Consider the following 16,964-nt stretch of genomic DNA (forward strand, 5'->3'; position numbering starts at 1 on the left):
TTTGAATTTAAGTCACAAAGTGCTTCTCTTGACCTTTTTTCTCTTTGAGGCAAAGCTCTATGAAGCTCAAATCATCCACATTCATGGCTCAGTCTTTCACATAGAGTCGCGCTGTATGACTTCATGGAATGCCATGGAAACTGGTTATATTCTATTGAAGAAAAAAATCAAAACACAAAACACCCGCACAACTCTTTATAACATTTGGTATGGTGCCAAGGAAGATTTCCTGGCTAAAATTATGAGAGACTCTCAATGGAAAAGTCTGTAGAGGTTCCCACCCTTCCTTATCTTAAGCATTTTATTTTTATCCCAGAAGAGAAATGGTGCAGAATGTAAGTAATATGTTTCAAGGTCAGATAGCAGAAATCCAACCAGAATGATTTTTATATTATACAACAATATTCTATTTAAAAGGAAACAGTCTAGAAGAAAGATGGTAGAATGTTACTGTTAAAAGATTTTTCATACTTATTTTCTTGGTATTGGTGATGAAGACTTGTGATATTAAATAATTCCGCTGCTCTGTTTTTAACTTTATAGTTCTTGTGTAATTTTTATAGTGTGTATACGTATGCACATAAGAATGCAGATATGTTATATATCATATATATTCATGTACTATATTTGTGTTTCATTGTTTTTTCACAAATGAGAAATACATTTATAGATACTTTGTGAGAAATACTGATGGCAGAAAAGCCCAAAAAGTAATAGAAGAGAAAGGAAAGAGGCCATCTGAGCCAGGGTAGGGATTTATGTATATTGACCATGAGATACTGAAAAGCATGTGTGCAGGCACAGATTTTTATAGTCTCTTACTGCCAGCTAAGTTGCATTTACATTTCACTTCCTTTTCTATAGTTCTTTAGTAAACTATTTATTGACATGAGGTCATCCCAAAGCATTTTGCTGAAAACATAAATGTATATTTAATATGTCGCTGTGATGACTTTGCCAGAATGCCTCCAGAGTGTGATTTCTTTGTTTTTCAGAATCTGCCCTTGAAGAAGATTCCATGCAAAGCCAGTGCACCCCCGGGCTCCTTTTTTGCCCGAGACAATACAGCAAACTTCTTATCCTGGTGCCGAGATTTAGGGGTAGATGAAACATGTTTATTTGAATCGGAAGGTTTGGGTATGTATTTGCTTCAGAATTTTAACTGATAAAATATTCAAAGTATTTGTCAGTATGACTATCAAAACTAACCTTTTTGTGTGATGCCATTTCACAGGTTAGCTTTAAAAAAATTCATGGTTTGTTGTAAATGAGTTTTTGAAGGTAGTAAAATGCAAGTCCTCTTACTATTGGTTGTCTCGTCAAGAACAGGAACATAAATAGCACAATTATTTCCAATATGAAATCAAGAAAATACAGTGCAAAACTGGGGGATATTTGGAAAACACAGGGTTCAATTTTACCACCTGCACTAGAAAGGTGGTAGCTACATATGTCCCAGCCATGAGAACACTATTGTCTTTTCACTTCTACAAAGGTATGAAAACATCTTTTCCCGTAAGATCTCTCTGTGAAGCTGAAGTGTGTTAATTTACTTATCTATTTTAGTGAGTTAAAAATCAGTCAAGCAAGTAGGAGATTGGAGTAATTAAAGATAATGAAATAAGACACAGATACCTTAGTGCCCAGGCCTACTCAGATAATTGTGTTTTCTTTGGTCTTGTTTTGTTTTATGATTGAATTTTGCCAAAACCACTTCCAGACCATAGAGTGAGCTTTTGCATTTTCTTGGGACGAAACATATTTTTGGTGTTTCAACATTACACAGGAAATAGAATTGAGTGAAGAAAGGAGACATCTAGAGGGGGAAAAGCTATCATTCTTTTGCCTGCGGCTTTAAAAAGTCAATTCACAAAATCACATAATACCAAATATTAACATCAAAGTAAGCTAAGCATCCCTCAGAGAGAACAGGTATACAAATTGCCTTCCAAACAGTCAGAACACCCTGTGCCCCAGGGCTTGCAAAGCAGTATTCCCCAGTTGAACCTAGGAAATCGAGGGAAACGGCCCTAATCTTCCTCATTTTTTGTGCTTAAGGAAATTTATATTTGTACTAAGAGGAATTGGTGTGATTTGGAAAAGATTGTCATCAAGCTTCTGAGAAGTATCTCAGCAGAGAAGAAAATATATGAATTTAGACTAGGAGAACATTCTATACCTGAAAAAAAATAAATCAGAATAATTGCACAAGAGCATACAATGTTGAATAGTGTGCTCCTTGAATGTTCATAATATGAATGGGCTTTGGCTGTGCTTACCATTTCCTCATGTTAAAGTAAAACAAATTTGGTGGAAGATGTACCTGTATGTATATACCTCTTTTGAAGTCTAGTGTTAATTTTACAGATAGATTTTAACTTTTAGGTTAATAGGAAACTCTGTAAGTGGAGGATTATAAGAAGGGAGTGTGGAGGAATTATTTGTGAAAAAATATTCTTGAAAGATCTAGTAAATATTCATTAATATACAGGGTGGGGCAAAAGTAGGTTTACAATTGTCCATATGGAAAATAATGCAATAATTAATAAACATAAGAATAAACTCTGTGCTTCCCGGACTTACAACTGTAAACCTACCTTTGCCCCAGCTTGTATATAGCTATATAATCACGTGTGGACAAATAACATCATGACGATTGTGAAAGGGCCCCACATTCCTAAAAACGGACACGTGGGGAAAGTGCTTTAGTGTTTATTAATTTGTTCATTGTGCAGGTTTTCATTAAAGAAGCATTTTCCAGTGATGGCTATAGGCCTAGTGGATTACTGACTATGAATGTCAGTGTGATCTTGTCTCAATATTTTCATTGTCCCTGAGTTCTTCTGTTACTGGGACTAATAAAACATTTAGTTGGAATCCAAGAGGAGTCAATGTAGTAGTAAAATTTCTCTGGAGTAAATGTCACTATAGCCCACGTTCCTAATGAGAATTGAATGCATATTGCTCACCTTGGTGGCTTCTTAAAACCCTATTCAGATCATAAGTAATACATTTTTACCTTGAAACAATAAAGGCTGAAGTGACGTATGTAATAATGGTTGTGGTATATAAATACTTATTCTGCAGCATATAAAATTAAGTCAAGGAGAATTTTGAGATGGCCTAGTTCTTCCTGTTTGAAAACAAAAAGACTTTATAAGAAGAAAGTTGATGAGAATTTAACTATAATATTTATCACATATTTTGGTAAAATATCTTGATTTTTATTATCTTCTATATTACAACTTAGCTTATACCTTGCAATTTAAAATGCGTTTACATATCCATGAAAGTTTAATGAGACCAAGCTTTCAAGACTATAAAAATTTGAAAATAATTTTTAATCTAAGTAACAAATTAAAGCAAGTAGGCATTCTAGTCTGCTGCTTAATGAAAAGATAAATTTGAAATTTCTGCTGCTCAGAGCAGGACACGAAGTGATGTTTACCAGTCCCCTGGGAGCTGGAAGGAGGGAGCCAATATTACAGCACTGACTTGAGGATTATTGGGGGGAGCAGCAGCTGCGCCCACAGGCGTCAGTGATAATCCAGAGGCCGGACCATGAGAGGTTCCGCTTCCCCAGCGGACCTTTCTCCTTGGATTTTTCTTATTAGTCTCTGTAGGTGAGGAAGTGGTGGGGCCCTGCCGATGGCTTGAGCTCTACTTGCAGAATTGACTTTCCTGCAACAATCACACTGTGTACTCTGCTCGATGTCTTTTCACACTTCACTTTTGAAAGGGAATTTAGGGCAAGGATTTTTTTCCTTTTTTTCTACCTCAAGATTTCATTTCAGTAGCACACAAGATGAAGAGCATCCTTTGTGCCCCAGCGTTTTGAATAGCAAATAAAATGAAAAGATGCCCCGATGAAGGGGGAAAATCTGTTGGCGGGGCTGATAAAGTAGATCACTGTCCTGAGCGTGTATCAAGAGGCTTCTGTGTTTGGCTGCTCCGAGGTCTTTGCCTGCATAAAGCGCTCTTATCTTCGTGGCAACTGATACGCTCCCCTCTGGTGCAGGGCTTTTTGTACGGTCATTTGTGAGAGGATCTTGATTCACCGCTCATTCAATCTGTTCTATTTCCACAGCAGCTAATGACAAGAACTCTCGGTGGGTGGGGAGGGCGCCAGGGGGCCCGGAATGCGGGGAGCAGCTTGTTCCATACGCTTCTCTCCTGCTCCTTGGCTTTGGGGCTCTTGGCAGATAACTTTCTGTGCCACACGACGCAACCGCATACAGAGCATAACCTGCAGTGTATTTTCTAGGACATTCTCGATGAAGTTTCCTCGGTGAAATGTCAGTTCTTAGATCATAAGTTCATTACTATGCTGAAGCATTTCCAAAACAGGCCAATAGAAAAATGGACAGAGGTCATGAACAGCCCATTCAAAGACATAGAAATCCAGTAAAGATAGAAAAGTGCCTGACACATTAGTAATAAGGTAAATGCAGTTAAGAACTATGAGAAATTAGCAGAAATTAAGAAAATTGTATGTTTAGTGTTGAGTATGTAGGAAAATAGGATATTCTATATATTACTGGAGAAAACTGGGAATTGATGTTTTCTTTAGAGGGTAATTTGACATCTATCAGAGACCTGAGATGTGTTCATATCCTCTTATCAGATTGTTCTACTTCTAAAAGTGGATCCAAAGGAAATAAGTAGAGATAGGCATGAGAGTATCCACTAAAACATTTTATAATAGTAAAAAAAATATGAAAATGAACTGAATCTGTGACATTTGGTGATAGCTTAAACAAGTTACAGTCATCCAGAGATACCAACCAAAGATAATATCTTTGAGAATTTAAGGATATATGAAATTTGTAATGTACTCTGGAACATAAAGTCACACATTTATATCTAGTAAGTAATAAGAAAATATATTTAGAATTTGAAAGAAAGATAAACAGTAGTTGGGTTATAAATTATATCATTTTAATCTATGAACAAACTAGACAGTAAACGGGTATAGCATAGAATCTGAAACATGAACAGTTAATTTTATGTTAAGATACAGTGTGAACCAATTTGCACAGAGAAGTATTATGGACATAACAATTTATACATCAGTGTATTATAAGGGCTCTTTTGCATTATTGCGGTTTCAAGTGATTGTAGAATTTTATACTATGGGCACAGATGACATAAATCTTTGTCTGTCCTGTGGAGCATACTTTAACCTTAAGATTTTATATGTAATGCTCACCTACAACCCCAATTATTCAAATCATGCTGACATATAAGTGACTGGAGGGTATTTTATTTTTCATGTCTCTGATTTATTAATAAATTGGTTTCATTGGATTAGTTAAATATATTTAGGATTGCACTTTAGGTTAAAAAAAATGAACATGAATGTTTTCTTGCATTTATAAGTATGCGGTCTATCAGTCTAAAAATAAAATATTTCCCCCAATAATTGTTTTAAAAGAAATGAACTTTACTTCTAATTGTAAAGGAAAATAAAGTGTTTAGAAGGCTCTAGGTATGAAAGCATTTTCTGTTTTCAGTTTGGCAGAGATGTAAAAGTTCTTAAACTGTATTAATCATTATTCTCCCTAACAGTAAATATAACAAATTTTCAAAGGTTAAATACTTTACCATTTCTAAAATAATGCTGAATATTTTTATATGGCTCGTTTTTATTACTTAAATTAAGACCAGAAATTTACTATTTATTTTCAATCTTAAAAGGTTATGTTTTAAGTCCTAAAATTAATGCAAATATATGAATTTTTCCTAAGATATTTTAAGTAAGAAACTAGTTAAATTAGTCATATTCTTGTGTGGGGTATTTATTTTCTATAATTTACTTTAGCACACTAATTAGAAGTTGTCACATTAGTTTAATTTTTTCCCTAGAGACTTATTTTGCATTATTTGTATGCATTCTGGTGAGCTGGGAGATGGGGGTGGGGGGAAAGGATGGGAGGAAATTCTTTAAAAATGCAGTTTTTTTCTTTCTGTAATTGTGTCAATATCATAATGTTATTGGATGATTGTAGGATTTGGAGGCCAGTGACTATTCTTCGTCTATTACTCTGAGAAAGAATCTACTCAGCGAGAAAAGGGTTTGCTATCTGCTGTGCTAGCATGCCAGTGTGTGTGATTTGCTTTGCACTTTTATTTGCTGTGTTCCTGTTTGTTGTGTGGCACTGTCTTCTTTTGATGCATGACTCTGATGTGCAGTTTTACAAAGCCCTTTGTCCTGTTGAACATGGGTCAGGCACTGATCTCCCTGCAGTATTGCTGTGATGTTGCTGTATAAAAGTAAAAAGGTTTGTGTATGGACTGTTAAACACTGTTTGCCATTTTATACTTTAATGTCACCTGTCGTTGCATCAGGAGAAGAATCTATGCCTGCCTCCTAGCGTTTGATAAATCATCTTTTCTGTTGTTGTCTATTTTGAGGACTATAAGAGTATTTCTGCAAGAAAAAGCTACGTTACTTTTATGAGTATTAATGTGGGATAACAATTGCAGGAAACCCATTCAGTTCTGTGTTATTTATATTCACTTTATTTTTTCCCAAGAACTATTTATTTTATGCTTTTTTTAACACCTGTGTTTATAAAGTACACACTTTATTAGCATCCCAACTCACTTTTTACTTTTGAACTCAGAAATTCTTTACAAATTTAGCCACCTGCCCTCCGCCAGAATAAAACCTAAGTGAGAACAGTATGGAATGATTGAAGGGACCGAATGTCCCCTCGGAACCATAGGTGGATCAGGACTTGACAGAGTCAGGGTTGAATTAGGACAGTAGACAGCATTCTGACTTTTCCAGGTTAAAGTTTTTGCTGTACAGTATTTAATAATAAAAGCTATATGCTCAGTACTGAGAGCTAATCCGTGTACATGGGCTACCATTTCTACTCTCCCCAAAACCATCACTTTACAAGCGAGAATGCTGGGACCTAGAGAACTGGATCTCACCCCGCTTCTCCGTGGCCCAGCTGGGATGTTAATTCAGCACCGTTACCTCCAAAGGTCATGCCCCTGTGTTATAGAAAGTTATGCTTTGAGTTAATTTTAGAAGTTCATATGATTATTTCAAGTAAAAGGAGAAATAAAATACAAACAAAATAGAAAAGACCCTTGCCTCGTGCTGCTGTTCTGAATGGTAGCGCCCTGATCCACTAAATTAACATAAGGCCTGGGTGCTGGAGAAAAAAGGGGCACGACTTGTGCCCCAACATTCTCAATTTAATGGCAGAGGCAATTAACTGCACTTTATTGTGTGCGGTTCCCATTCATTGGGAATGAACTGCACCGCGCGCGCAGTGTACATGGCTGCGGTGTTCTGTTCGCAGTGTGAACAGTGGTTGTGAGAAAGCTGGACGCACACCCCGAGCCCGAGCGCGGGCGCCTGCGGGCCCTGCGTCCTTGGCCGTGTCCCCGGCTCCCAGCCTCTCCAGCTGTGCGGCCGCTGGGCCCGCCTTTGCCCTCAGGGCGTCCGCGCCCCAGCAGCTCCTTACGCTCCTTTCCCTTCATAGGGGCGCCTTTTGTGCCCGTGGATCCCGGCGGGAGGAAAGCGCTCATGATGCCTGTTACACTAATTGAGGGCCTGGGTTCTTTTCCCTTTGCCATGCCCCGCCCCCCTCGCCACTGCGCCCCCCAACATTTTTAGAGCATGTTTCATGTGTCAAGACACTCTCGAGTAGTTGTAACGAAATACAGGGGCGGGCAAAAGTCGGCTTAGAGTTGCTCATATGGAAAAAATGGATAATGCAAACATAAATAAAAATACAAGAATAAAGTCTCGCCCGGCCGGGGTGGCTCAGCGGTTGAGCGTCGGCCTAGGATCCAGGCGATGGGGGTTCGGTTCCCGGTCAGGGCACAGGCCCGGGTTGCGGGCTCGGTCCCCAGCAGGGGGCGCGCAGGAGGCGGCGATCCATGACTCTCCTCATCGATGTTTCTCTCCCTCCCCCTCCCTCCCTTCTTCTCTGAAATCAGTAAAAGCATATTAAAAAAATAAATAAATAAACTCTGGTGTTCTGGGTACTCACGCCTGTAAACCTACTTCTGCCTGCCCCATAGATAGGGGCGTTATAGCGGACATTTCTCGGATTGTCACAGCGTTGTTTAAACAGTGCTGCTTAACTGGGATGTGCGCACTCAGCCTCTGGAGAGCTTATGTCAGTGTCGATTCTGGTCAGTGAGCCTGGGAGGGGACCTGATTATTTGCATTTCTGTCAAGGTCCCAGCTGATGGCCAGGCTGTTGGTCTGTGGCCCACACTCAAGTTGCAAGGGAGTAAGGTGTTGAGTGCTTCCCATATGCCAAGTGCTCTCAGCCATAACCTTACTTCTTTTTTTTAAAAAAAACACATCTTTATTGATTTCAGAGAGAGGAAAGAAGAGGGAGAGAGAGAGAAACATCAGTGATGAGAGAGTCATTGATCGGCTGCAACCCACAGCCCGGGCCTGAGCCCTGACCGGGAATCGAACCCCGATTTACCTGGATCCTAGGCCGACGCTCAACTGCTGAGCCACGGCCGGCCGGGCCATAACCTCACTTCGTAAGGAAGCCAGGACACCTGTTTGGGGGGAGGAAATTAGCCTGCGCTAGAGCCCACCCCGGCTCCCGGTTATGTACCGTCAACTGCAGCACTCTTCCTAAATATTAGAACCTGTGCTCTGCTCTGGCGAGGCGAGCAGCCACTAACTGATCATGTTTCCACAATTAAACTATATTCAGCCAAAACCATAAATTTTATGTTTCCTTCCTAAATATAAATCCTAAAAACCAGTTTCCTTCAAGAGCAACACATCTGTTGTCCGTAGAAACTAAGTGGACAAGACAGATTTTCATTTCTTTGCTCATCTTTTGAAACTTAATATATTCAGCTAAACTATACATTGCTGGTCCGATGCATTTTATCTTCACAGATGCTGTGACATTGAAAGTCTGCCCCTTGCTTTAGCGGAAGGGCTCGTTTTCTATTCCTGGAGCTAGCAGCTTTCTATTTGACATTTGATGCCCATGAGATTTTTATAGAATCTAGGTTATAAGATTGAGTCTCTTGCCACATATTTTTGAATAGGGATCTGTGTTACTTTCCCCTGAGGTGTCCCACATTATACTTTGCTTTGAAATGGTTCTGATTATTTAAAAAGAAGCCTCCGTTGATAAAACCTTTTGCAAAATAATCACCATTGACTAGGGAGCTTTTTATTTGTTTTAAAGAGAATTTGTTCAAAGGAAAGAAAACAGTAGTGATCCCCTCTTCTGCCCTTAACTCAGTGTGAAAGGCCATGTTAATGTTACAGTGGTAAAGTGAAAAAATGTCTCCTACTGTAAACTTCAGTAAAAGTAGAAGGTTCTTTATAGTTTTGAAAAGACTAATCAGTAAATGTGTTTAAAATCAGTAGGACATATGACTCAATACAAAGGCTTTAGTTCAAGTGCCTTTCTAATCCTGACAAAGACTTGCATTTAGTTATTTAATCTCCTAAAATATGCAACACATAATCAATTATGACAATTTCTTGAAAATAGACTCTTCTAAATTATTTTATTCTCAGGGACAGAGGGAAATTAATAGTAAGATGTTTGGCATTTTACAAAATGACATGTCGTAAGGTAATTGTTACTTAAACTTTATTCTTAGCTCAAAATCATAATAGCTATAGAATATCTGCTTCATACCTGTCTATATATACTGGCCAAATTGACTTATTTAACTTGAAATTTGATTAAATTTAGAATTTACTATCTCTGATATAATAAAAATGATAAAATATTCAAATATAATAGGACCACTCTAAATTTTACAAATATACCAATAGTAATGTTTTTTTTTTTAAATTATGAAGTTTCTTCCATTGCTTAATATAGTGACTAACACTTTTTTTCCCCTATAAGCTTATAGGAAAAAAAAGTGAATTAATTTTGACTATGCCAAATGAAGGTAATCTTCAAATAAACAATTTATAACACTGAAAAAAAACCAATAAAGAAAACTAACCTTGGACAAATCTTTCCTATGTGCCACACACTGTGCCAAGAAAAACAATAAATATTATTTTGTGTAATCTTCACAAAAAGATTGTGTGGTAAACAATATTTTTCCCCTCAGAAAGCTGAGATTTTATAGAATGACCTCCCCAAATAGCACAACTAATAAATGTTGGAGCTCGCACTTTCCCGCAGCCACGACACTCCGTCTATGACGTTTAGGTTAGAACTTGCCTTGGTGCAAAACCAGTCATATCTTAGCTATAATGTAGATACTACTAAAAAGCTTTGAAGTTAATTTTATAGCAATAAGGTAAGAGTGTTTGTTTATACAATTAAATAAACATTTACATAATTTATATTTTGCCTTTTCTAAAAATGCCAGGTAAGATTTTAATTGTTATCAGTTAATTCACTGTCACAGTCACTATCATTACCACATAACTTACAACATCTTCGATATTATGAGATATACTTACGTTGTTCTAGGAACTATGCTAAGTTATGCACCTCTACAGATTTATCTTATTTATTGCTTATTAGTCATCAAATATTGATTTTGTTTGGCTGTTACGGGCCAGGCATGATACGCCTAATATTTAGAAAGTCATTAACATGTTAGACAATATTGTAGGTGTGTTTTGAAGCAATTTTATTGCTTTATAAAAGATAATATTCCCAAAATACTGGGAAGTAAAACATTATCTTTCTGTTAGCATTTTCCTAAGAAATGATGCTGAGGAAAAGGTTTCTTTATCTTAAATTTTATAGGCTGGTTCTGTTAAGGATATAAAGGAAGAATCATCCAATTACTTTTCAGTTTGCAAAACTAAATTTCTAACGCATTCGTGGTAGATCTGACATCTGAGTTTGGGCATACAAAGGCTGTTTTAAATTGATAGTTCTATTGAGGAAGCAAAGAAATACACAATAGTGATGCACCCTACATATCACATGGTCTTCATACATTACTCACATTTTTGTTTTTTTTCAGAATGATTATTTTCCATAAAATTTATGTTGACTTCCGGTTGCTTATATAGTCCTCACAATATGTACAACAAATTGGCTAAGGAATCAGATGTTACTTTTTATAGTTGCTTATTGACTACACATTGACGCAATTTGGTTGGTCCACCCAAATTTTTTATATTTTGACACTGTTTTCATCAAGAAATGCATGAGATTGTATCGATAGATCCTGGTGCCCTGGTGCTTTAACCACTTGCTTTCCTTCACTGAAAATGAGGGCATTTATCAGGCAGGACCTTAAAATTCTTCTCAGTTTCATGTTTTGGTTTTTGTTTGTTTTTTCCCCCCTCCATTCAAAACTCCTGTTTGTTATTTGGTTCTGTGGACAGAATTTTCAGTAAAAGCTCAAATAAAAAGAAATTGGCTATTTAGACAGGAAGGTTGATTTCCATTTGTTTGCTTCTGTTTTGTGATGTTTGTTATTGTTCTTTGTTTGAAATGGATGCCTATGTGATATGATAGTCCGCCAGTTACACTGAGCTACAGTTGATTTAATATAGCAAAAGTTGTGAAGTTTGTATCCTTCTAGCCAGAGACAACTAATGGTGCATTTGACACTGGAGGTATTAAGTATCTTTACTTTAATCCCCTTTAATTAAAAGTAATTTTAGGCTTCCCCAATTAGGGTGTTACCAAGGGTCAGTTGAAACTAAAATTTGTATTACCAAGATTGGAGATATTCTATAATTCGGAAATTCCATAATTGATTCTGTTTTAATGAACATTGCTGATAGGATTAGAAGCTTTAAAGGTGACATTTTAGAAAGATAAAAATTCCTGTCTATTTAAACCTAAGTGAAATCATATACTGAATCCAAGTAAGAGTATTTTTCTAATCATCACACTCTCCCAACAAATTCCATTCTGGTGTCCATGGACCAAATCCTGCCACTACCTTAATCTGTGTAAAGAAGGAATTAGATGTTTAAATTAAAGGAATGGAATAATGCTGGGATATTGAATTATAAAATTCTATGTTTAAGAATAAATATTATGATTTTTCTTAAAGTTTATCAATAAGCTAATATATTTTTAATCAGGATATTAAATGTGTAAATGTAATGCAATGTTTTTTTTCTAGTATCTGTTGTCTTTATTAGGTATTGTATAAAATAACACTTAAAAATTATATAATAATGCTTTGAAAAGAGAGTAATATCAGCAGTACATATTCCTCAGGTAGGCTCAACAAATGCAAGTATGATTTGTCAACATTGCTGAATGTGTCCAAACAATTGGTAAAGATTTATTAAGTAATCAGATTATATTAGAATAAAAATATCAATGCAAATAATAGTCTTCTAATTTGCTCATTTTATGAGCAAAGCTGGCTGTTGGTATATATTGGTGTATATTTACAAAATCCAGTCAGTTGAAAGTGTTTCTTTCTAAATTATCACTTAATCAGATTTGATTAGGAAAAAACATTACATTTCAGGGTCTCATGTGACATCTTTGTTTAAAGGATAAGAATGTACTGTGGTGTGTAAATTTTATTCTGATTCATTGCATTATTTCTGCCAAAAAACACCAGTGAAGGTAAACTCAGGATTCTTAAAAGGCCAGTCTTTGTTCCATAGTCTTCTGTGTGCTGTATGTTTAAAAATATCTATCAACTATTTATGTCATAATTATTGCCACCTATGTTTCCAATATTGACTTACTAAAATTAGCTAATTGAAGAAAATAATTTTGGGGTAAAAATTTATTCAGATTGAGATTTCCTGAGACTAATGGCCTTGGGGAGGCAGGTTGGACAAAGAGTTTTGAAAACTACTTTGAATCTTTAGTAAAGTGAAGTCGTCTGGGGGGCAGGCTGTTTTTGTGGAATGTTAGAATGGAGACTGGGAGCAGGAGAGATGAGGGGTCAATGGCAAGTGTGTTCACCACTGAGCTGCTTTCCAGTCCCTTCTCTTGTAAAGGTGTCCACCTCTGTCTTGTCTTTCAGTTCTCCACAAGCAACCCAGAGAAGTGTGTCTCTGTTTGCTAGAGCTGGGCCGGATTGCAGCCAGGTAGGTCAGACTACTGCTGCTGTGTCAGGACATGGGCCACCTCAGCGTCCAAGCATCTAAGACGCTTGGTGACTTTTTATTGCTGATGTTGAAGCGGTTGAGAAACTATTCCTTAAAATGCCATCAGTACCAACATCTCAAGGGCAGTTGTTCAAACTAAAAGCATGCCACCAGCGTTCTTAACATCGTGATCTCTTGTCAAGGCCACCCCTTCTTGGGGAGTGGGGGAGGGTCTTGTACATAAAGTTTTATGTGACAGTTACTCTCCTTATTGGAAGGTCTGTATCCTTTGCTTTCTCTGCTTAACCCCTCACCCCTCTCTTCCTCTTTATTCTTTACTCATGTTTAATCTCCTCTTTTGTTCCCTTTTTCCTCATTTTTCCCCATTCAACATTTATCTCATCTCTCAGCTTTTTTCATTTCTAATTCAGGGTAGAGGAATCATTTTTAAATTATTGTCCATATTTTGAGTAGAGAAAGACATAGAATATTACTATTCTTATGTAGAGACATCTTTGGAATCTTTGTCTTCTGGCCAAAAACAAATAAGAAGCAATTGTAGAAATAATAATTATACTTCAATAGGCAGGGGAAGGGACTTTATTAACTAAGCTGACTTTATTTCATGTCTTCTTTAGTACCTTGCAGACCATCAAGCAGGGCTCTGACAGTTCTATGAAGCCCCCAAAACTAGAAATGAGAATTTAAATCTTTGAAGAAATCTTAATGCAAAATTAAAATTCAGAATAAATTAGATGTTTTCTCATCCAGATCTGGGTATACTTTCAGAGCTGAGATCAGATGAACCAATAAAATAAAGCATGAGCTAGCTCCAAGTGCAAATTCGCAAGGAAAAATTTATAAAGAAAATCAAAGAAAAGAAAATACAAGGTGTGCACATTAGCAAATTACAGCAATGGGTAGAAAACTTCCTGCCAATTAATAGATCTTTATTTGATCCAATAAAAAAAAATTCACCTATAATCAAAAGAAATAACCCCGAGTTCTTTAAAACATCATAGTCAATGTTATCTTAACAAGTTCTATATCAAGTATGCATTTTACTTTACCATAATAACTGGGTACAAGAAAGATTGTGTTAATTAAAAATTTTTTCAAATTAAATATGACCGATGCTTCACTCAACAAGTAGTGAAAAGATCAATTTGAGACATCTGGAGGTTCCTCTGTGCCTTCCACACTATTCCCAGATATTGTGTGAAGGCTTCTGGAGACGGTCCCCTAGTCTTCGGTCCACTCAGGTCCCCACTCTCAGGCACAGCTCAAACTCGTGGAGTCGGGCTCTTACTTAGGACCCCATTCCCTTCCTGTATTGCCACCTTCTCGGGTTGTGTGAGGGAATGAGACAAAAGGAACCCGCTGCTTCTAGAACTCTTCCGAGCCACACCCTTCCATCAGTCTTGGGGCTTCTGGCCTATAGCTTTGAGTCAAAGGAATACCAAAGACTCAGCAGATATCCCCTAAAAAGGGAAAAGTTAAAAGTGCAGGGAGGGGAGAAAAACACAGAAAAATAAAATCTCTATAAATGACTTGCTGCCATTGAAATGCTAGAGTGAAAGAAACATGGGTGGTCAAGAGTTGCTACTCAACAGATGAGGCAGAAAACTTTCTGTTTAGTTGTTTGTTTTGATTATCCTGTCAGAATAGTCTAAAATGCCAGATTGTATATTGTTGCTTTAATATTGTAACAATACAAATCAAATAAGCATCATGAATCTGAAAGCTGAGAAACAGAGGTAAAGAGGAGTTGCACTATCTACATAATTAGCTGAGAATTGCCATTTTCCTCTTGCTTAGTTTATATTATTTGCCTGTTTTATGGATTTATTTTATTTTTTGTAATTATACTTTTTGCTACCTGAACATTTTGGTTAGGAAGCCCGCTGAACTGAACATTATAACTATGATCAGGTCATCAAAGAAGAATACATAATACCTAATGACAAAGTCCCTTTAGAAATCGCCATTCCTCCAGCTCTACATCTGGCATAAATTGCCCCTTGCCATAGCACATAAAGCAAATTAAAATCGGTTAATGAAAGGGAATAATAATGGTCTTGTCAGTTTCAAGGTAAAGTATCGTATGAAGAGTTTTATCTTTTTTCCCAAAATACTTTAAAATTGAGATTCTGGGTTGTTGCTTTTACTTTTAGCCTCTGTATTGAGGTCAGATCGACCTGCAAAAGGCTGTATGTATTTAACGTACGCAACTCGATGAGTCTGGAGATAAATATAAGTCCATGAAACCAGCACCACGATCTGTGCCACAGCCATGTCCCTCGCCTCCCAAAGTTTCCCCTGCCATATATTATTATGATTACCATTATGATTTGGGATAAGAACAAGTGGCTCCATTTCTCTCCTTATGACCACGCAAGCTGATGGGAGCAGCGCTTATTCAGGCTGCAAAGAAAGTATTGCTAATTCCATAAAGGAGTTATCTAAGGAGGAAGATAACCCGTATATTACACTACTCAATTTGTAAATTTTGCTTTTTATTTCCTTCATCTATTGAGTGGTGTGAAGTGTTGCACACTTACACTCAGAAAGAGAAAATGCGCTAAGAGATTGTTCAGGGTGTTGCTTTTGTTGTGTGCAGCTTAAGGCCGGACAGTTGACTATGAATTGGGCAGATGGAACATTCAAGTGTCAGTGTCTGTTGAAGTTTCTCTCTGTACACATTTGAAGATTTCTGTTTTTATGGAACGTCAATTGTGCTATATAAACAGCAAACTGAGGAATCCAAATCTCACTACCTTGGCCCTGTGTTGAAGCATATTAGTTAAAGGCAAAACAAGAACATTTATCCCCTAATCTCATCTTACTCCTACATGTTTTAGTATATAATAGACCTATATCTAGATCTCTATTTGCGCTTTTTCCTGCCCCGACTGCTCCACAGAGGATTACATAAATTATCAAGTTGAGACAGTTTTAGCCAAAACTAAAAGTGATTTTTGGGAGAGCTCAGGAATCACAGCGTTCATTTGTACACACAACAGATGAATTTGAGCGTATCAAAGTTCCCAGTACAATCTTGTGAGTTTTTATTTTATCACTGGTAGATGATGTCTTTTTATATTTGATTCTAAACATTTCCTTCTCAAATTACATAAATGTCATCCTAAAAGCTTCAACAGCACTTGGATATGATTTGCAAAATGTTTCTGATTCGCTGCCATGTTCTCCTGCGTGGGAACACTCAGTGGAGCCCTTGGAGAGCTGAGGGCTTCTCCTAGTTCTGCGATGGGAAAGTGAGGCCACTTACTTTTGTTCTCATGGGTAAAACTTCCTTTTATTTTCAACTACATAGAGCTATCATCACTGGAGAGTGGAACACCTCCATATTTCAGAAACGATGCGAGTTTCTGGGTGTAAAATATGCATGTTTGCCTTCTGAAAAGTAAAACACCCAGCAAAGGCAGGTCAATAAAACCTCAAAGATCTTTTAAATGACAGTGTTTTGATACTTGTTCCTGAAAAAAGAAGTTACTGTGAATTCGACCTTTTCTACAGACTGCAGAATTAAGATTAGCTTTACAATAAAAGTAGAACACTCGATAGTATGGTTTGGGGCCATAATCAATAATCAGCATTCCAGTGGAGCTTTTTGTATCTTTATTTTTGAGAACTCCCTTGATTTTGAACAAAATTTATGACCATTCCAGAGAAATATACTTTACAGATAATTTTGTTAGTCTCCCATTTCAATCCGTGGCCCAACCAAATGTTACTTAAATGAAAAATATTCTTCTACATGGCTTATTAATTAATTCATCCTATTTAAAGCACTTGACTCTGACTACTAAGAATATCCCATGTTTTCACAGGGGTGAATTTTCTTTCCAAATATAAATCTACTTTTAAATTACTTTAAGACAATAAAAATGGGGCAAAAACTATCTTGCAAGAATCTGTAAACTCTCTGTTACAT

General features: G+C 36.9%; 1 protein-coding gene across 9 annotated transcripts in view; it reads left to right on the plus strand.

Moving 5' to 3' along the window:
• The window catches only part of GAS2 (growth arrest specific 2), a 133,877-nt gene that overhangs the window by 60,444 nt on the left and 56,469 nt on the right, over nt 1-16,964 (plus strand). For all 9 annotated transcript variants that reach the window (XM_087821787.1, XM_087821788.1, XM_087821789.1 and 6 more), the window contains exons 4-5: nt 996-1,137; nt 12,946-13,009. In XM_087821787.1, coding sequence (XP_087677913.1) covers nt 996-1,137; nt 12,946-13,009 — 206 coding nt within the window. The remainder of the gene's footprint in view (nt 1-995; nt 1,138-12,945; nt 13,010-16,964) is intronic.

This window comes from Miniopterus natalensis, chromosome 11 (assembly GCF_054644295.1).
Source record: "Miniopterus natalensis isolate mMinNat1 chromosome 11, mMinNat1.hap1, whole genome shotgun sequence".
Taxonomy (NCBI): Eukaryota; Metazoa; Chordata; class Mammalia; order Chiroptera; family Miniopteridae; genus Miniopterus; species Miniopterus natalensis.